Raw genomic sequence first — 22,488 nt, 5'->3', positions numbered from 1 at the left:
TGGTGTTTGCAATATCAAGCAGCAAAACGTGCATTTTTGTACAGCTAAAAAAAGCTGGAAGCGAATGACACCAGAAGCCTCACACATAAAATTTACAAATGGTGCCCACGGGCAAAATAAGGTGGATAAAAATTAGTTGAGGCTAGAATAGATACAGCTACGGATGGAAAGATAGTTTTATTAACGCTGAAAACGCAGTGTGAATCTTGTTACAGTTGTACACTGACAGTGGTTTCACACAAAGCAAGTTTGGTTACAAATGCTATTGTAAAAGTGTTATTTGCAGTCAGCCATTATTGATTAATTTTTTGCAAAAATTGTGTGCAATAACGGGATGGTTACTGAGAAACTTAGTAGTATTCTGTTGGCAATTTCAACATCGCTTTCCCCAAGAGGCGACCCACTCCATGTAGCCTACAATAAAACAGCATTTTTAAGGCTAGTAGGCTACTGCCCTGTTGAAAAAACCAGCCGAATGCTGTAACGTTAGCCTATATCCAGCTTAGGCTGTTTCCCCTAAATTTTTATATATACTGTTTGAATGACAGCTTGGTAAATCTGATCAAATATTCAATAATCACAATTCATCATAAGTACTTGGTACATTATCAGCGCAGCGACAGACGTTCAAACTAATATCACGTCATTTACGTCTCCGTGATGATTGGTTGAAATCAGAATGGAGGCTAGCCTCCCTTGCGAGGTTTCTTTTCTCATTACTCCTCAGCACTTAAAGTGAACACTCGATGCTGATTGGCTAATTTTTTTTACCAACGGAGGCACGAGAGCTCATCTCTCCCCCGGCCTCCCCCTACCCTTCTCTATCACCTAGTGGTTGTAATTACATCAGCATATTCAGCACATTCGCGATAGAAAAGCGGCGCTTTCACGTTATGGTATTACAACTGTGAAATTACAAACAAAAAATACACATTCTGAGACATGAACTGAAATGAATTGTGAATTTTATTAACATTAAATCGTCCTTCTCCCATTTCCCCCTCCCCCGACGAGCCGCCACTGGTTTTGACGCTGGGATGCTGGTTTAAGCTGGTTTATGCTGGTCCTTTGCTGGTTTATGCTGGTCCTTTTGCTGGTTTATGCTGGTCCTTTTGCTGGTTTATGCTAGGGTGACCATACGTGCTATTTTCGGACCAGCATAAACCAGCAAAGGACCAGCATAAACCAGCAAAGGACCAGCATAAACCAGCAAAGGACCAGCATAAACCAGCAAAGGACCAGCATAAACCAGCAAAGGACCAGCATAAACCAGCAAAGGACCAGCATAAACCAGCAAAGGACCAGCATAAACCAGCAAAGGACCAGCATAAACCAGCAAAGGACCAGCATAAACCAGCAAAGGACCAGCATAAACCAGCAAAGGACCAGCATAAACCAGCAAAGGACCAGCATAAACCAGCAAAGGACCAGCATAAACCAGCAAAGGACCGGCTTAAACCAACAAAGGACCAGCATAAACCAGCAAAAGGACCAGTTTAAACCAGCAAAGGACCAGCATAAACCAGCAAAGGACCAGCATAAACCAGCAAAGGACCGGTTTAAACCAGCAAAGGACCGGCTTAAACCAACAAAGGACCAGCATAAACCAGCAAAAGGACCAATTTAAACCAGCAAAGGACCAGTTTAAACCGGCAAAGAATCAGCAAGGACCAGTTTAAACCAGCATCAAAACATACCTAACCAGCATATGCTGGTTTTTTCAACAGGGTGGTATGACTGTCTTCATCTTTATCACACGCGAGTCAAATTATTCGCACCCAGATGACACAAAACACATATAGTTGCAAATATATTTAATGACAAAAATCATAGTACAGAGTTTTTACGGTTAAATCTCAGTTTGTACTCCGACGCCCAAAATCTACCCAGCCTTGATAATCTGTAACGCAGTCCTCCCGCTGGATGATTTCTGCCAAAAACACCGAAGAACAGCAAGTAAGAGTGAGGCTTCGTTTCTTCTAATGTTTTACCTCCCGAGACACGCACCTGACAGTAGTGCCTGTAAGAGCTGCCGGGACATGAGCTCTCGCTGATCCTCCGGTAAATGCACGGAACGACTCACACGGGACTGCGGTCTCTCCGGTGTCTCAGGTGGTCTCTCCGGAAGCCGTTCCGTCGCCTTTGTGTTTGCAGGTGCGTCTTTGGACAGAGGAGAGGCCACACATGCCACCGCCAGCATCGCTAAAGCGGTCAATACAACGCACTTGGCCATCATCTCTGTGAAAAACAAGTGGTTTAAATAAGTGTCGGTGCCAAATTATAATACAAAAATAAAAAAATGGTACAGATTTGGAAAATGGTACACGGTTTCTAGCTGGTTCAGGCTGGTTATTAACTGAAACCAGCTAAAATGACCACTTGGTGGCTTGTTCATTGCTGATTCAAGATGGTCTGCCAGCTTCATACCAGCCAAAGAATCAGAAAGACCAGTTTAGACTACCTACAATATCAAATACACTCTTAAAAATAAAGGTGCTTCACGATGCCATAGAAGAACCTTTTGGTCTAAATGGTTCCATAAAGAACCTTTAACATCTGAAGAACCTTTCTGTTTCACAAAAGGTACTTTGTGGCGAAAGAAGGTTCTTCAGATTATAAAAAGGTAAGAAAGAGATGGTTCTTTAAAGAACCTTTGACTGAATGGTTCTTTGTGGAACCAAAAATGGTTCTTCTATGGCATCGCTTGAAGAACCTTTTGAAGCACCTTTATTTTTAAGTGTAGCCTAAACATTTAATTTTTCAAGATGATTTCTTAAGCATGGATATTTAAGAAAAATCAGATTTACCTGATTAGTCCTGAGCCAGAAAGGTTTTCAACAGTGTAAGGATAAAACCTTGTAATCCAAAATTACAGGTCAGTCCTTTTATATTGAAATGTTCAGGTAAAAAAAAAGAAAAAAGTTGTGAATCAATGGAGTTGGATAATTGTTCAGGAGGAGGAGCATGTTTAAATAGAATACGTCAGACATGACAGTAAACTGAAATCCAATGGTTATTTATGAGAAGCTAGCATTACAAAACCAAACGATCAGGAAAGTTGTAGCGGTTAAAGAATGGGAAACAGCATTAAAATGAATTTGACCTGTAAAAAGGAATTGGCAGTGGATTTTTTATTCATGTTCTCATCTAATCAATTGTCCTCTTGTAATATTATATGATGTGAAATCAATGTGACCTTTTTAAAACTGTCATTATTGATTCAAATGAACTGGTGGAGAAAGGCTGTGACGCAGTACTTTAGATTTGATTGCCGAGGAAGAGTCTGTTGCTTCCTCTCAGGACCATTAGTTTTATGTATCTAAAGATTTTACTCAAGAACTCAATCCTATGCTATCGTGTGAGTCTGTGAACAAACAATTGCCAGTCCACCGTTGAATGCATGGTCTATAAGGTATATGACGATTCGAGCATTTTCCCCCTTTCCATATCTTTAGCATTGGTTAATGATGATATAATGGCAATCACATTTCATCCAATCTATGAATTTGTGGAAAACACATTAAATATTCAGTTCTCATTTAATGACTGAAGCAAACCATTTCTGTATGAGCATCAAATTTCATTTTGAAATTTTTTTGGGAGCATTAAGTAAGAAATGTCGGGATGAAATGCCTGTTTTGAAATAAAAAAAGCCTTATTACAAGAATGAAGTACAAACTGAAAGTCTTACGTCAATCCAAACATGTATGGCAAAAGAAAATGTTCTGAAGAATATCAGTAACCAGTTTTGGTTACCACTGAATTTCATTGTATGAAACATTTTCTTTTATGTTCCACAGAAGAAAGTCAGTCAGACAGGTTTGGACCGACTCGTTGGAGAGTAAATGATGGCAGAGTTTTTATTTAGGTGAACTAATAAATATTTGAACAGAATCGCTTTCACTATTAATATTTAAAAAGCTTGTGTCTGCAAAATCTAAATCTTGTGGTCTACTCTTACAAATAAAGGTGCTTCACGATGCCATAGAAGAACCTTTTTGTCTAAATGGTTCCATAGATAACCTTTAACATCTGAAGATACTTTCTGTTTCACAAAAGGTTCTTTGTGGCGAAAGAAGGTTCTTCAGATTACAAAAAGGTAAGAAAGAGATGGTTCTTTAAAGAACCTTTGACTGAATGGTTCTTTGTGGAACCAAAAATGGTTCTTCTATGGCATTGCTTGAAGAACCTTTTGAAGCACCTTTATTTTTAAGAGTGTAAGCAACATGGAAAGATAAAAAAAACAGGATACCATAAATATATTTTACCTTGAAAAATATATTTAAAGCATTTTTAAAATGACACTTTAGACAAATTATTTTCATTACTCAAAAGAAAGATGCATTTAAGTGACAGATTTTGGAAATCTACCAAGGGGATACATGCTGTTACAAGTAAAAATCCACTGAGTGAAATACTTTCTTTGAGATGGGTCGAGCCTCATGAATTTGCATGCAAGTTCTGACAGTAGAAGTCAAAATAGTTTGAAAGCATGATTGATTTCCTATGAATTTTACCATTCACCCATTTTTTAAAAACGTCAACAGCTATATCCCTTCTCTGTCAACTCTACCAGCTAATCCATTTTATCAGGGGTTACATCTGTACGTTTCAAGAGATGGTGACATTAGGCAACTGATGGGGAAAAATGTACTTAAGACATGTGTTTTTACTTCATTCTGACACATGAATACATTCATCATGAGTGATGGTTATTGTTCAGATGCATGGTATTTGAGTGTGTTTTTGTTCCAAGCTTGAGAAATAATTTTTTTTGTCATATTACCTAAATGCCAAAGCAAAACCTGATGAATGATGTGGTGAATCCACAAAATAAAGAAACATCTGAAAATGGGTTTAGGATGTGTCACATGGATGTGTATAATTAATGGCTGCATTTAAAAGAAGAAAAAGTTATAACTTTTCATAAAAGCCACTGTTAATATTTTGAACTGGCACGTGTCCAATACAAGCAATCAGTTTATACACCAGTTAAACTGTTAAAGAAGTAATCACTCTAAGCCAGAAATCATTTTACAGGTTTTGGAAGGTCAAGGGTGTGATAGCAGGTTTTGAAGTCAATTGTTTTAATCTGCATCCGGGTACAGGCAGGTCTCACTCACATTCCATCTATTCACTGGAACTGGAAATCTGACACCGTGTGGGATGCAACAGGGCTATATAAGACAATCTTTAGTGCAAATTAGTTTAGGTGTTTAGTTTCGACATTGAAGGACATCTTAACTTGCGCAGATCTTCTCACTCAGCCATGTCGGTCCGTCGCAGCAGTAAGACGTTCACCACTCGGAGTGTGCTCGGGTCATCTTCCTCTGGTGCACTGGTCATAAACGGAGTGGGGAGTTCAGGGGCCTCTTTGTCTTTTGGTGGACAAAACTATGGCAGAGCTGGGGGCTTTGGTGGCCGCATCTCCAGATCTTTGTCCACTTCATCTTTGACGACGGCTGGTTATGAGGTCACGCTGCATGGCAATGAGAAGCAGACAATGCAGAACCTCAATGACCGCCTGGCATCTTACCTGGAGCGGGTAACACACCTGGTTAACTTGAAATTGTAACAGAAATTACATTTAAAAAATCTTATCTTCTTCTTATGAACACTGCTGAATGATTTTTTTTAAAAACACATATTTATTAAAAAATTATATACTTAAATATTTTTATAATTAGTGTATAAGTCAATAACAATAACATTGTTTATATATTAGCTCTTTAAAAAATAAAACTATCAAATTATTTTACTTAATAAATATTATCTTGTAAAAGCCATGACTGGAATCCCTAAAGTTATTTTTAGGTAAACGTTTAGCATTCTAGGTTTACATTCTGTGTTATGGATGGAACAATGTATTATAATTCTTATTTTTGTTAATTTTATTGAATTCTTATTAAGGTTTTTGTTGTTGCTTTTTGTTTGTTTGTCTTTAAGGAAAAAATGGAAAATTTACTAAGGTTGTTCATTTTACTATTTAGTAACATTGGATTACTGTATATTTTCATATAATCATTTATAATGGTTTTATTCTAAATATTTAGGACTAATCAAAAAATTCAAATAACTTTATTTCTGTAATTCTAAATCAAGTCTTAATATTCTGCATTTCCTATGACGTAAGATTGTACAATAACAATTGTCTCATCTTTAATGATTTTCTGAAGATCCGCGCATGTGTTTTGTGTTTTAGGTGCACACTTTAGAGCAGGCCAACAAGAAACTTGAGCTGCAAATTAAGGAGTTTTACAACAACAAGAGGCCGCTGCAGGGCAAAGACTTGAGTGCCCATTTCAAAACCATTTCAGAGCTCTGCACACAGGTAGAGCTGCTGTCAATCATCCCAAGGATCACACCCTTGAAATGACTGAAATGGCATGTGGTGAACACTGCCTCACCTTGTGCCATTATGCCATGCTTTGTGTTTCAAATATCACACATACCACTGTTCACACGCAGTTTAGCATCAGTGTTAAACAGAGTGATACTTTCTCTTTTTTTAATGCAGGCATGATGTTGTTATGCTAATTTTAAAGATATATTAACATCCCGTGACTAACCCACAATTTCTATTTTTCCAAAAGATTAAAAGTCGTTTTGTGGAGAACGCTGCCCTCCGTCTGAAGCTGGACAACACCAAGCTCGCAGCTGAAGATTTTCGGCTGAAGTATGTGATGTGTAAACCCACACTCAGATTTTCAGACTGCAGATTCCTTTTTAATTTTGAATAGAATTACACAGAATGTTTACATTTTTAGTGTTGGTTGCTTCATCTTCAGGACTATAGCTTAAGAAATACCATATACTAATTTTTCTCCTTGGCTTTGGCAGGTATGAGGCGGAAATGAATCTGCATACGGTCGTGGAAGCGGATTCGGCTCGACTGCGGGGGGTTCTGGGGGAGATCAAACTCTTCATTGGAGATCTAGAGAACCAGCTTACTGGACTGAAAGAGGAGCTGCTGTACATCAAGAAGAACCATGAAGAGGTACCTTTTCAGTGCACCCTCACACATTTAACCAATTATTTCACAAGAACAGTTTTTGGAAGAGTGAACGCTTTTTTCTCTCCTCTTCTTTTCCACAGGATCTGCATTTGTTGCGGCAGCAGCAAAGCGGCTCTGTTAATGTGGAGATGGACTGTGCAGCTCAGTCAGACCTTGACAAGGAGCTGCAGGAGATGAGAGCGCAGTATGAGATGCTTATTGAGAAAAACCGCAGAGAGGCTGAAAGATGGTTCCAGAGCAAGGTGAGCAAGTAGGACAAGTTCACCTTCGAGAAAACAATATGTTAGACCTAGCAGAGGCGGGTGAACCTTTCTCAGGTCACAGGATTTTAAGATATAAAGAGAGTGGAATGTAATTCATTGTCTCAATGTTTTTTTTAAGTAAATCCCCTAATAATGATTGAGATGTTAACTGTCTGATGATACGCTTCAGAACAATGGACTGTATAAAAGGAATGTGATTGCGATAGTCAAGTAATCATTAAGTCTTTCTGCAGTCAAAACTTCCGAATATTTCACGTTTGTCTGGCTTAGACTGTAGGGGCAGGAACTTCTAAATTCCAAAGTATTTTAACTCAGTCTATTAGAACATCCCAAGGTCATTATATACTCTCATGGCAATTTATAACTATATTATGTTTTGGCGAATTGGTAGCAAATTTGTATGAATTCATACAAATACATTTGTAGGGCCCTATGAAATCCATTTTATTTTTATTTTTTTTCCAAATAACTTTTTTTCTCCATTTTTATTTTTCTATACTCTGTTTTAATGGTTAAATTAAATATTAATCAAAAAGCATTAATTTAAATTAATTGTCTGATTAATTGAAATAATGAAACTTACATAATTTGACAGCAATTTATTTTGTTTCTCAAATTCAGTTTTTTGTTTGTTTTTGTTTTTACCAAATTCTGTGTTTTCCATTACTTTTCTGGATTCCATTTTAAATGTTTCATTAAATTTTAATAATCAAAAGCATCTCCAATTAATTTATTTAAAAACAATTATTATTATTATTATTTTTTTTTTTCCCAGAAATACTGTGTAGGCCTATTTACATTTTTCATCTAAATAATTTATGGTAAATATTTTTTCTGGGAAATATTACTTTAAAATAATGTTTTGTTTTTATTTAGTAGTAGTAGTACTATCATTACATTAAGTAATATATTTTGTCACTGTAACGAAGGGGGCATGACAACGGAGTGGGGATCCACTTGCAGGCTTTATTAAAAGAGAGTGGTCAAAACAGGCAGTGTCCAGTAACAGCAAATGGTAATATCCAAGGCAGAGGCAAAAGAGTAATTCACAAACAGGCATAGGTCAGGGCAGGCAGCAAACAATCAAAACAAGGTAATAGTCCAAGGATCCAAACACGAGAGAAGCAAAAACTTGGAAAACAGGGAAACTAGGAACAGGGAAACTGGATGGGCAGCCAGTTCATAATTAGACTAATTCACTGAAACTGGCAAGACAGACAGTTCAAAATCAGATTCAACAGCAGAATTTAAACAAAGACAGTTCAGAAGCAGCATCTTTGGCCATAACAGGGAGAGCAGAGGGTTCAGGGGCAGCCCTTTTGACCAAGACAGGACAGACTGAGAGTTCATAGACGGCCTTCATAGCCGTGACGGGACAGGCAGAGTTCACAGATGGCCTCCATAGCCGTGACAGGACAGGCAGAGTTCACAGACTGCCTCCATAACCGTGACAGGACAAACAGAGAGTTCACAGACGGCCTCCATAGCCATGACGGGACAGGCAGAGAGTTCACAGATGGCCTCCATAACTGTGACGGGACAGGCAGAGAGTTCACAGATGGCTTCCATAACCGTGACGGGACAGGCAGAGAGTTCACAGATGGCTTCTATAACCGTGACAGGACAGGCAGAGAGTTCACAGACAGCCTCCATAACCATGACGGGACAGGCAGAGAGTTCACAGACGGCCTCCATAGATGTTACAGGACAGGCAGAGAGTTCACAGACGGTCTCCATAGCCGTGACAGGACAGGCAGAGAGTTCAAAGACAGCCCTTTATAACCATGACAGGACAGACTGAGAGTTCACAGACAGTCTCCTTGACTGTAACAGGACAGGTAGAGAGCTGATAAGTGGATACCACTGACACGGAGGTTCTACAGCAGTAGCATCAGTAGTTTCAACAAACGCAGAGAGTCTTGACAGAAGCATCAGGAAACTGAGAATTCATCAACATTCTCCTTGACAGGGTAGATACGGAGTTCAGTTACGGTCTCTCCAACCGTGACATGACAGGCTAAAAGTGCATTACTGGGCACCACCACGGAACTTTTATTTTGACGGGTCCTGTTAAGACCTTTATGTTTCACTTTGTAGCCTATATGATATGATAACAAATGTTCATGAAGTGATTCTCAGAGCAGTTAAAGATGATGTGTTCTTGTACTCATATATTGAGGCAGCAGAGGCTGAAAATACCGCGAGTGTCATGCGCTTCAGTTTGTGTGTAGTACGAAACCGCACGTCTGCGCCATTCCTTCACATTGAGACGCACAGAACATGCAGGATTCATATTTAAATAGTATTTTGTGGCTTAAAGGGATAGTTCACCCAAAAATTACTCACCCTCATGTCATTCCAAAGCTGTAAGACCTTCATTCATCTTCGGAACACAAATTTATTTTTTTTATTCGAGATATTTTTGATGGAATCTGAGAGCTCTCTGACGCTCCATAGACAGCAAGCATATTACCATGATCAACGCATAGAAACGTAGCAAGGACATTGGTAAAATAGTCCATGTGACATCAGGGGTTCAACCATAATTTTACGAAGCTACGAGAATGCGGGTTCAGCATGCGCGTGCTTTCTACTGAACGTAAACAACGCTGACTACATTGATTACATTCTGGGGTACTCTCCAAAATGGCGGAAGACGGTTACTCGGAGAGAAGAATTGCTGAATAATTTATGTTATTATTGTTTTCTTTGCGCACAAAAAGTATTCTCGTAGCTTCGCAAAATTACGGTTGAACCCCTGATGTCACATGGACTATTTTACCGATGTCCTTGCAACGTTTCTGTGTGTTGATCGTGGTAATATCCTTGCTGTCTATGGGAGGGTCAGAGAGCACTCAGATTCCATTAAAAGAATATCTTAATTTGTGTTCCGAAGATGAACAAAGGTCTTACAGGTTTGGAACGACATGAGAGTGAGTAATTAATGACAGAATTTTTATTTTTGGGTGAACTAACCCTTTAATATTCACATACACTAATGTTAGTCCATATCACGTTTTGATTTAAGTGTACTTACATATTTATCCATTCCAAAATGTAGCAAATTCTGTGGTTTCTGTTTCGCGGAAATCATAGGGCCTTATTATTTGCTGACATCTCAGCTGTGGACCTTCATGGTTATTTATTTTCTAAAAATCATACATTCTCATACTACTCAAAGTCATATTGGCCACCATGTTTTTCATGAGATTGTGTTGGGTCAGTTCATTCTGCAGTAATGAACTGAAATGTATAGACACTCGCAGCAGGCAATATTCTGACTGACCAGACCAGACTGTTTTTTTATAATCATGTATTCCTCATTCCTTTATCTGTGTCATACATTTTTAGGTGGAGGTGCTGCAAACTCAGGTGACCAGCAGCTACACTGAAATCAAGACATCTCAGACTGAGCTCACTGATCTGAAGAGAACTTTCCAGAGCCTGGAGATAGAACTACAGGGGGTTCTCACAATGGTATATTCTCACAGGAGATATCTGAAAATCTCTGCTTATTTTTCATTATACAGCAGTTATTTCCGGTCCTCGAATGTGATTGGCTGAGCAGCGTTCCAAAAGCCCTATTATAGGCACCATGACTTTTTACTGTTTGTATCATTCCGCTTTGGTAAAAATCCAGTCATCTTAATAGGAATTCACACCTTCGGGAATATCTTGTGAGGTGAAGCAGATTTCGCAATCAGTGGGTCATGTGAATTCATCTCATTGACCAACAGAAAGCTTCTGCATCAGTCATTTCAATAGGAATCCACGGATTTGAGTCAAGTTACTGTTTAATGAGTCACTAAATCATTCAAACGATTCATTCAAAAACAAATATTCATTGCAGAAAGAAGTGACTGTGAGCAGCAAATCATTCATTCAACCAATTTGTTCAGAATTGTGACTTTTTATTTCACAGTTCTGACTTTCTCACAAATACGAGTTTACGTCTTCTAGATTTAAGAGATATAAAATTGCAATTCTGAGAAATAAAGTCAGAATGGCAAGATATAAACTCGCAAGTGCATGTTATAAAGTCAGAATTGCGAGATATTAATTTGCAAATCTGGCTTTTTTTTCTCAGAATTGCGACTTTATATCTTGCAATTCTTTATATATTGCAATTCTGACTTATAACAAGCAATTGCAAGTTTTTTCCTCAGAATTGGATTTTATAACTCACAATTATGAGCTTATATCTCACAACTCCATGAAAAGAAGTCAGAATTGTGAGATATAAACTTGCAATTGCACGAAAAAAAGTCAGAATTGCAAGATAAAAAGTTGCAAAAAAAGTTGCGTGGGCTTCCATAGATAGTTGCATGCATGCATTTGTTGCAAGAAATAACTGACAATTTTGTGCCTAAAATGTAAGCTACTAAGTATTAATTTCTTATTTATTGAATGCCATAAAAACAATCATGCTCACACTCTCAATCATGCTGTTGACCTTAAATAATTGAAACAGCTAGTGGATTTAACATGGGTTATAATATAGTATTTCCACTTAGGTATTTAATTTACATACTATGTGTATACTCATTTTGCACAGAAACAAAATCTGGAGCAGAGTTTGGTTGATGTTGGCATGCGTTATGCAGCCCAGCTGAGTCAGCTGCAGTTGCGCATAGACCACCTGCAGAAGGAGCTACAGGGACTCAATGCCAACATCCAACAACAGGCTTCAGAGTACCAGATACTGCTGGACATCAAGATGAGACTGGAGATCGAGATCGCCGAGTACAGGAGGCTGCTGGATGGAGAAGCTCATACGTACGTAGAATAGATTTGTTTGGCTGTTTTCAGTAAGCTAAGTTGGTGAGCTTATGCGCTGTATCAGCTATGAGACCCAGAGTATATCGTTGTGTCCTGTAGGACCTTCATAAGCACATCTTCATCTTCCACGACTAAAACTTCCGTGACAGAGACAGAAACTGTGACCAAAACGGTGGAGATAAAGGAAGAGGAAGGTAAGTGAAATGAAATTCTCAGCCAATGCAGTGCAGAAATGAATGAAACCAGGCAGTAATACATATGCGTCTGTTTGGTAAACCCTTATAGAGCATAACCCTCACCTCCAGCGCAGAGTGAAGGTCATTGTGGAGGAGCTTGTGGATGGTAGAGTCGTATCTTCTTCTGTTGAGGAGAAAGTCCAAGAAATTAGCTGAGAAGATAAAGCAACAGCATAAAACAGTTTTACTTGTAAACTAGAGTATATAGATAATTCGTTTCATTGTATTATGCGATTAATTTCCTGTTTGTGATATTAAAAATAATGTTTGAAACTTCTGGGCATTTTATATGAAATATACTTTAATCACAAGATTCAAAATAAACGTTTACTTCAAAGTCAAGAACACGTGCATCATACATTTTTCTATATGAAAACTAAAACACACACACACACACACACACACACACAAGCAGCAGCATAATTTAAAAAGATTTTAAAACAATCAAAATGTACACAATAATTAAATTGAAGTTTATAAAATGAACAATTCACTATTAAGCCCATTTTGTCATGACAATCCTGCATGAAAACATACAAAATGAACAATTCACTCGTGGGCACATTTTGTCGTGACTATCTTGCATGAATTCAAATTAAAATGTATCAAATGAACAATTCACTCTTAGGCTCATTTTGTTATGACAATCCTATAAAAATAACTCCCCTGAACACAAGATGAAATATGAAGGGCACTCTGGAAACTTCTGTTCCAGGAGATTGTTGAGGGCCTTTTCCTTGTCCTCTTCCTCCATTATAAAGAAAAAGAGGCTCTTCCACTGCCCCCCTGAGCAGATGTCTGTTTAATGGAGCCATTTCACAGCTTCTGTGAGATTACTGGGATCTCCTTCATTACAGAATATTAAAGGAAAATTTAACTTTAATATTTCTTATTAATGTGTGTATATAGATAGATAGATAGATTTGAGACATACCTCACAAGCGTAGCCTGTTATCCACTTGGAAGGGCCTCTTGTAGGGTTTCTACACTGTACTATACATGTATCTTGGTTAATTTCAAATTGGTCAGAAGGGGGTGCAAATGTAATGGTGTGCTGGAGGAAATGTCCAGTACCTTTCAGAGAAAACCATCTGGAGTCCACCATCTCCGTATGATTGGAGTGTCACACTGGAAGACACAAACATAGAGAAATCTCTGCTACAACATCATAAAGGTCAATGATTTTAACTGATAACTACTTACAGATGTAAAATCAAAGGGTGCTCCCAAGACAAGATGTACTGGAAAACAACAAAAGATAAGAATATTCTCCCTGTAAATGGCACAAAAAAACCCTTCCTTGTTCCTTATTTAACAAATAAATAATCACACCAATAACTGGTTGCAAAAATGTATAGTATAGCCTAAAATAAATAAATAAGTACACAGGTAAACTATTATGCAATAATAAATTGTGAGTACATTAAACAAACAGCTCAAGATATGCATACCTCCACAGACAACTGCATGTTGAAGTGGATTTGAAGATGACATTAATTTGACCAGTTTGGCTGGCTTAAACATGCTGGTCAAGCAGAAAATTGCTGGTAATTGCTGTAACACTTGTTGCACTGCTGCAGCTCAGGTAATGTGTCAACTCTCTGAATCCTTATACAGGGCTGTACGTTAACTTTTTTTTCACATAGCACTGGTGCTACAGAAGTTGAAAGTTTTGTAGCACAGGCCAAAAAGTCATAGCACAAGTATAAAACGTCTGAAAACAAACACAAGTAATGGAGTCCATCACTTAAACAGGCACTGATGTTCCATACAGAGCACAAAAAATACAAACCATCACAAAAATTGTTTTTAGACAAAGTTTTCTTAATTTGCTAAAAATGGAAGAGTGCAGAAACATAACACCTCTTACACCTTAACAAAATATAAAATAAAAAAAGAATGGCAGACATTTAGGCCAAAGTGAGAAAAGATAAAAAATCTTTGTCATTATTTTATCCTGTTATTAGAAAATAAGAACAAAGATATACATTACAAATACACATAATATACAAATAAAACAAACAGGGCTTTATTTTTCAGGTACAGTATTTGTATATGTAATATACATGTGTCTTGGTTCATTTCAAATTGGTCAGAAGGGGGTGCAAATGTAATGGTGTGCTGGAGGAAATGTCCACAGTACCTTTCAGAGAAAACTGCTGGTGCTGCGGGTCTGCAGTTGGATATATCTCACAGAGAGCGGTCAAAGCAAAGCAAATATGCATACATATAATGTATGAGAGCTGTAGAAAGCACGTCAACAGGAAAACAAAGCCAAATTATGCAATTTAGAAATCAGACTTCGGGGAAAAAAAGTTATATTAAATACAGTATCAGTCTTAATCCTGTGGCAATAAACTGGTATTTTTGAAATTGGTATTTTTCTTGCACTAAGAATAAAATGAGTTTATAATTGATAGTATAATCTTATAGTTCTTATTTTGTCATCCAGTCACCTGTCATTATTAGAACTGTGGTGTTAATTTTGGTGTGTTTTGGATACAAGCCACTAGGTGTCGCAGTACGTCAATTAAAATTTCGGCTATAGTCTTAAAGGGGTCAGATGATACGATTTCAAGTTTTCCTTTCTCTTTGGAGTGTTACAAGCTGTTCGTGAATAGATAAGATCCCTAAAGTTGCAAAGACTAAAGTCTCAAACCCAAAGAGATATTCTTTATAAAAGTTATGACTCGTCCACGCCCTCCTAAAACGCCTAGTTTAAACACCCCCCCCACATGTCTATGTCACTATGTGGGAAGATTTGCATAACACCGCCCAAATGTTCACGCAAAGAAAGAATGTGTAACTTTGATTCTGCTGTAGTATTGTTGCCGCCGCCACCATGTCGTGGAGACGCTGTGTGCTTCGTTATGAAAGCGAAACTACTTTGTTTGGCCTTCCAAAAGAGGACACGACTAGAAATCAGTGGTTAAGTTGTATTTACAACACTGTTCCAGAACAGTTCAACCCAAATATTCAGATGTGAGCAACGCATTTTACAGAGGACTGTTTCCTGGTAGAGTAGACTACAATGCTTATGTTCTAACAAATAATATGTCTGGTCTTCTGCAAAAATAGACTAAAATAGACTTTTGCTTTTCAAATGCATATGATGCCTGACATCTAAAAGAATATGAACCACAAAAAAGTAACATTATTAGATACTACAGCAGTAAGGTAGGCTTTTATTTTAGATACAGTGGGTTAATATGACTTATTTATCAGTGGTACGATTGCCCCCAAACACCAAGGGAGCAGTTGTAACACTCATCAGAATCTCAAAAGATGGATAAATATATCAACATTAAAATGACTTTCAAATGTAAGCTTACTGTTAATCGCATATTGAGCAATCGCATACTGAGCAATACGAACCACTTAAGTACCTGAGCTTGACTAATGCATGCTTCTGCTAAATATTTGTAGAATTTTTTTTTATTAAATTACAACACAAATCCAAAGCTCAAAGGATAACACAATGATAAAGTGTTTGGTTAATGGTTAAATCATTTTTTAAAGCTGGTGTTAAGATAGTATACTTAGAGAAGTTGGGGGGAAAAAAAGAATATGCCTGTTACATTCTTGCAAAGATAGAAAAATCAAATAAAAACACACTTTGTATATCTTGTGCACTTTATTGTTAACTGGTTTTGAAAAATGAGACGAGAATCAAAACCTTTATGCACAATGATGAACAGAATCGTGGGTGATATTCTAATCAAGCAGTTTATAGACTTCATAAAGATTTTAAGGCTCCTTGATAATGAAGATTCCTTGTGTCCGGAGCCCTGCACATGATACGCAGAGGGGAAAAAGTTCGGGAGACTGGGGGCAGTTTTAAAACGGGCATATTAAATGTCATCACTCTAGCTTGCTTCTGATTGGAGGAATTGAGTGCGTTACAATTGCCCCCTCTTGCCCCCAGTCTATCTATTTACTAATTCGTTCCCTTTTCTTAAGTAAATCGTGCGCTCTCTAGGTTATTGATAAAAAAGGAACACGAACAACCTTTGGCTAGCTAGCATATGAGATTTTTATCATGGCAATTGTAACATTTCATTAAAGTTTGGTTAAAGACTGTTCTTGACTCATGAGCTGATTAATGTAGTTGAGTAAAATATATATTTAAATAATTAAAATCTAGTTACCACTAGAATAGTTGTCTGGTCTTCTGCAAAAATAGACTAAAATAGACTTTTGCTTTTCAAATGCATATGATGCCTGACATCTAAAAGAATATGAACCACAAAAAAGTAACATTATTAGATACTACAGCAGTAAGGTAGGCTTTTATTTTAGATACAGTGGGTTAATATGACTTATTTATCAGTGGTACGATTGCCCCCAAACACCAAGGGAGCAGTTGTAACACTCTGACTTCTTGGATTTGATTTAATATTACAGTCTTGTCCTTATTAGTGAAAATATATCAGTTGTACTATTAATTAGTGCACCTATATTCTTGTATCAAAAGATGACTAGTGTATTTCAAGTAGGAAAATGTAAAAAAAAATGTTACAATTACCCTACTTTTTATTTTTCTGCATGTCGTGTGCTTGTGACTATTATTGAACTTTTTTCTGATTTATGCCTTTATAAACATAATTGAGTTTCTTTAAAAGCATATTTTGGGCATGTTTAGCCCTGGCTGGCCTCCTTTAATTTGTTATATAATCTGGGTGTAGACAGATATTAGAGGCCAGATGTCAAAGTCCCTTCCGTTTTTTTTCTTTTTTTTCTTTCTTTCACATTGAGCTGAATGGTTGTCAAAAAGAATAAGGTCTTGAGGTTAACATTTTGAAAAGGCCTCATCTTTATGAAAAGTTATTCATTTAAATGACTTAATAAACATAATTAAGAGCACGAATTCACTATTTTCAGGCCCCTGGCTAAAAAGCTCATCAGATGAATAAATGAGTCACAGGTGAAAACTAGTTTTGTCAAGCTCATTCACGCTCTCTGAATCCACACCCATGACAGATCCACTATCAACACAGCTGCTCTGCCTCACAGACAAACCAACATGATCTATGCAGCCACAGAATTTTCTGATAGTCCTCAAAGATCACGCAGTTCAGAAAGGAAATCAATCAATTTGGTTCTGTAAATCCTTCAGACAAAAGAATAAACGTTATACATACCGCAGGACTGGGAATCATTCCAACAGTTTACATAGATAGTCCTATCTCTGATCACTTTTTTCTCGTTTTCTCTTATTCTTCATTACACTGCTTGGATTAAATTTCAAACATTTCAGTTTGAGGAAACTTCAAGTTTTATCAATATAAAATGGTAGTTTGTGATGCATATGCACAATACCGATCAGAAGCTGAATAATTACGATTTTTCTGAAAGAAGTCTCTCTTCTTACATTGACCAAGAATGCATTTATTTGCTCAAAAACAGTATGGTGAAATATTATTAGCATTTAAGAAAGTTTTCTATTTTAATATATTTTAAAATGTAATTTGTTGTGATGGTAAAGCTGAATTTTCAGCATCATAATTACTCCAGTCTTCAGTGTCCTTTAAAATTAGTTTTAATATGCTGATTTGGTATCAAGAAACATTTCTTATTAAACAGTTTTTACTGATTAATATTTTTGTAGAAACAATGCTACATTTGTTTTAGGATTCTTTAATGAATAGCAAGATCAACAGAATAGCATATTTTAAAACATTCTATAGTTTATTCTAGAATAATCTTTTTATAAGTATTTAAAAGTTTTTTTTTTAAGAATTACGTTTTTTTAAAAAATGTTTTATCTTACCCCACTTTTGAATGGTAGTGTAAAACAATATCCGCAAAAAAATATCAAGCAGCAAAAACTGGTTTAATGATAACTCACAATATAACTTTCACATAAATGCAGCCTTTGTGATCTTAACAGATTTTCAAAAACATTGAACATTTTTAATGTTGTTGAGAGACATCTCTTATGCTCACCAAGGTTGCATTTATTTCATACAGTAAAACTATAAAAATCTTCATTAATTAATATTTTTCTTTAATTTCATTTCTTTAATCAGACTGAATATTTAATTTATTATTTAATTTAATATTTTTCAATTTATTTATCATAGCCATTTGGGGGGCCCAGAAAACTGGAAAATCTTGAGTAAACTTCATCTGAAGATCTTTGAGCAAAATCATCTGCTCTTTAATCATGTTTCTGAACGCTTAATCCTCTCAACAACAGATCGAAGAATCCACCCACGATTCTAGCATGAGCTGTGCTTCTGCATGACAGCGTAAATCCTTGACAAAACATGATCAGATCACGAGAAATTACAATTCTGAGACCAATTATCACAGAAGGTGTGTAATACCATGTCTTTATTTTGCGTTTGACCTACCAAGATTATGTGGACACCCCCTTCTAATTAACACGGTACTGGTTAGGCTTTTAATTCAAGTGAAAACAAATCTCAATGCCAGTAAATACAGTGTCATTCAGTGCTTCCGACTGTCAATGTTCACAAAGCAATATCCCTCAAGTCAAGAAGAGCTTGTCCGCATGCACAAAGCCCACACCTGAGCTCTATTGATCACCTTTGGGACGAAACTGAACACTGACTGTCAACAAAAGCACTCTCACACAAACCAGTGCCTGACCAAATGGGAGCAAATATGGCAAGTGTGCTATTTATTCAATAGATACTAGTACACATTAGAAATAACACCAGCAAGTCAAGAAAACATCTTCATCAGTTTGATAACACGCGTGCGTTTTTGAACTTGGTTGTGTTGCAAGTATTTGCAGCACATGTCAAACTGATGAAGAACTGATGTTTTCTTAATTTTTTTCTATTTGCATGCATTTTCTTAAGTTGTAGCATGTTGAGCTCTCTCGGCCACCATATACTAGTACTTATTTGAAATGTTACTAAGATTTTTTTTAATTATTTTACTTGTAAAAATTTTTAATTGAACTCTACTAGTGCAAATCTTTACATCCATGTTCCATCAGTGTAAAGCCTTTCCAGACGAGAGAAAGCTGTTTTGAAGTCAAATGCTCAAAAAGCATATATATAAGGGTGTGGTGAATAGGTATCTGCTTACATATGGCCATATAGTGTATATCGAAATAGATCTTTGATGCAGCTTCTAGGACATTTACATTGAAACTCTACATTGGAGCTCTTAAAGAGATATGATAATGGTAAAAAAAAATTGGAGGAAATATTATATTTCAAAGGTTTCGCATTCTCTTGCAAAACGTTTGTGTTCGGTCACAAAACTTTTTGCGATAGAAATAATTTGAGGTGGGGTGAAAAATATTCCAGTGCTTTTGCGATAGAATGCTCGAGGGAATGCATAATGTAAGAGAATGATAAAGTTTTTTGCAGGGGAATTCAAAACATTCATGAGATGTTTTACGAAATGCTTTTTTAAGAGAACGCAAATGGGTAAATGCAGCACTTTTGTGAGAGAATGAAGAAGTTTTGCCATTGAATGCAAACATTTTGAAATCTAAGTTTTCCTTCCATCTCATATTTTATTCCATCACCGTGCCCCCTTAGGGACTCTTTGTGTCTGTATTAGTAATGTCTTATATTTACAGATGAACTGTAATAATGTGCTAGGATCCCAACATGAAAGTGACACGAAAGTACTCTTGCAATTTTTATTTACATTATTTAGTCATTTAGCAGACGCTTTTGTCCAAAGCGACTTACAGATGAGGACAATAAAAGCGGTCAAAACTAACAAAAGAGCAACAATATATACTGTAAGTGCAAATGACAAGTCTCGGTTAACCTAACGCAGTACACGTAGCAAGATATACTGTATATATAGCTTATAATACACATACGTGTGTGTATATATATACACACAGTGGTGTGAAAAAGTGTTGGCCCCCTTCCTGATTTCTTATTTTTTTGCATGTTTGTCACACTTTAATGTTTCAGATCATCAAACAAATTTAAATATTAGTAAAAGATAACACAACATGCAGTTTTTTAAATGAAGGTTTTTATTATTAAGGGAAAACAAAATCCAAAACTACATGGCCCTGTGTGAAGAAGTGTTTGCCCCCTAAACCTAATAACTGGTTGGGCCACCCTTAGCAGCAACAAATGCAATCAAGCGTTTGCGATAACTTGCAATGAGTCTGTTACAGCGCTGTGGAGGAATTTTGGTCTACTCATCTATGCAGATTTCTCATTTGTTTCTGAATTTCTTTGGATCTCGGCATGATGTCTAGCTTTTGAGGATCTTTTGGTCTACTTCACTTTGTCAGGCAGGTCCTATTTAAGAGATTTCTTGATTGCGAACAGGTGTGGCAGTAATCAGGCCTGGGTGTGGCTAGAGAAATTGAACTCAGGTGTGATAAACCACAGTTTTAACGGGGGCAAACACGTCTTCACACAGGGCCATGTAGTTTTGGATTTTGTTTTCCCTTAATAATAAAAACCTTCATTTAAAAACTGCATGTTGTGTTCACTTGTGTTATCTTTGACTAATATTTAAATTTGTTTGATGATCTGAAACATTAAAGTGTGACAAACATGCAAAAAAATAAGAAATCAGGAAGGGGGCCAACACTTTTTCACACCACTGTATATATATATATATATATATATATATACTGTATATTATACACACACACACATACACACACACACACACACACACACAAAGAAAAACAAGTAGATAGACTAGAAAAAACAGAAAGCTAGTGTTTTTTTTTTTAAGAAAAAAAAGATAAATAGATAAAGTAGAATTAAAATAGAATAGAAAGTGCTAGAGTTAGAGGGTCAAATAAAGATGGAACAGATGGGTTTTTGGTCGTTTCTTGAAGATGGCTAAGGATTCAGCTGCTCGGATTGAGTTGAGCAATTTCTATGGTGCAAGATGATTATACTTTTCATGCCATACCCAATAATCACCATGTGTGTGATTCAACCTTCAAGATCTCTAAGTCTGTGGAGCACAGATTTGATTAGAAATGAATTTGCACAAATGTTTGCCAGTGCCGCTGAGAACAACAAGTATTGGCATGAAGTTTGTTGGGTGAACAAAACAGGAAGCCTGAGACCGCGGTGAGTCATGAACCGGGATCCTGCAGGCGATAATAGGGTGGAGACCTCAAAAAAAGGCAGAGCTGTCATTCAAACCTCCGAATCCTAGATAGGTGTAATTCTAGGCACTGGTGCTTCATTCAGGGCAGGGCAGAAAGAGACTCATATTCCTTGCTACACTCTTAGAAGAGATATTTGAACTGCTCAAAGATCTTCAAACCTGTTTTCTGACCTACAGTAACACGAATGCTTGTATAAAGCTGCACATTTTCAGAAACTTCTTAATTATCAGTCAACAGATTATCAAAAATACATTTTTCAGTTTGCAAGCATATTTCCAACTGGCTTAATACCAGGTACAACAATCACATATGGTACGGACTTTCTTACTACATCTAATATGTATTTCAGCTATACAGATTTTAACCATGCGATTTAATTAATTCTCATTCATTTTCATACATCTGCTCTTATAACAATAAATCAACTGCTAATGGTAAGAGTTTTTAATGCTTTGGTGCTGTTCTCACAAGTAAGTGTATAAAGATCTAAATTGCATGTGTGAAACAGGAAAAACAAATGGGAATTCTTTTTACAGTATTATGTTTCTTACGTGGTAACCACATCTGTTTATCATGTAAATACATCGTGCATGTGAGTTTTGGCTACTTTTAAACATACAGCAGAATAGACTTTAAAAGGACTTTGCAAACAACACCGGTCACAGGGGAGGCCATGTGAAAGGCACATAAGGGGTTAGATCTATATTTTTGGACAATAATGTTGATCCAGGATCTGATGGGGAGCGTCCATGCACAACCATTTTCAGATCTCTCCAGAGATGTTCAATCGGGTTCAAGTCTGGGCTACTCTAGGACATTCACAGAGTTGTCCCGTAGCCACTTTGTTATCTTGGCTGTGTGCTTCGGGTCATTGTCCTGTTGAAAGACGAGCCGTCACCCCAGTCAGAGGACTGTCTCTGTACATTGCTTTATTCATCTTTTCCTCGATCCTGACTAGTCTCCCAGTTCCTGCTGCTGAAAAACATGCCCACAGCATGATACTGCCACCACCATGCTTCACTGTCGGGATGGTATTGGCCAGGTGATGAGCAGTGCCTGGTTTCCTCCAGACATGACGCTTGGCATTCAGGTCTACAGACAATTCCT

At 36.9% G+C, this 22,488-nt stretch overlaps 1 protein-coding gene and 1 long non-coding RNA gene across 2 annotated transcripts; one reads left to right on the top strand and one right to left on the bottom strand.

The window, feature by feature from the left end:
* Positions 1-5,180: 5,180 nt before the first annotated feature.
* On the top strand, positions 5,181-12,458 carry LOC107562074 (keratin, type I cytoskeletal 19-like). Its single transcript, XM_016246637.1, has 9 exons — positions 5,181-5,545; positions 6,203-6,331; positions 6,594-6,676; positions 6,841-6,997; positions 7,096-7,257; positions 10,630-10,755; positions 11,834-12,054; positions 12,157-12,251; positions 12,343-12,458. The coding sequence occupies exons 1-9, from the start codon at positions 5,270-5,272 to the stop codon at positions 12,447-12,449; spliced, it is 1,356 nt and encodes a 451-aa protein (XP_016102123.1). The 5' UTR covers positions 5,181-5,269; the 3' UTR covers positions 12,450-12,458.
* Positions 12,459-13,306: 848 nt separating this feature from the next.
* Positions 13,307-13,901, bottom strand: LOC107562080 (uncharacterized). The gene is made up of 3 exons (XR_001605949.1): positions 13,745-13,901; positions 13,497-13,534; positions 13,307-13,421 (listed from the first exon to the last, which is right to left on the bottom strand). It is a non-coding gene; the product is annotated as an uncharacterized lncRNA (long non-coding RNA).
* Between the last annotated feature and the right edge of the window lie 8,587 nt (positions 13,902-22,488).

The sequence above is a fragment of the Sinocyclocheilus grahami genome, unplaced genomic scaffold, assembly GCF_001515645.1.
Source record: "Sinocyclocheilus grahami isolate Dianchi unplaced genomic scaffold, SAMN03320097.WGS_v1.1 scaffold804.1, whole genome shotgun sequence".
Classification (NCBI taxonomy): Eukaryota; Metazoa; Chordata; class Actinopteri; order Cypriniformes; family Cyprinidae; genus Sinocyclocheilus; species Sinocyclocheilus grahami.
The sequence above is the reverse complement of the archived record's forward strand: the minus strand, read 5'-3'. Positions and strand labels throughout refer to the sequence as shown.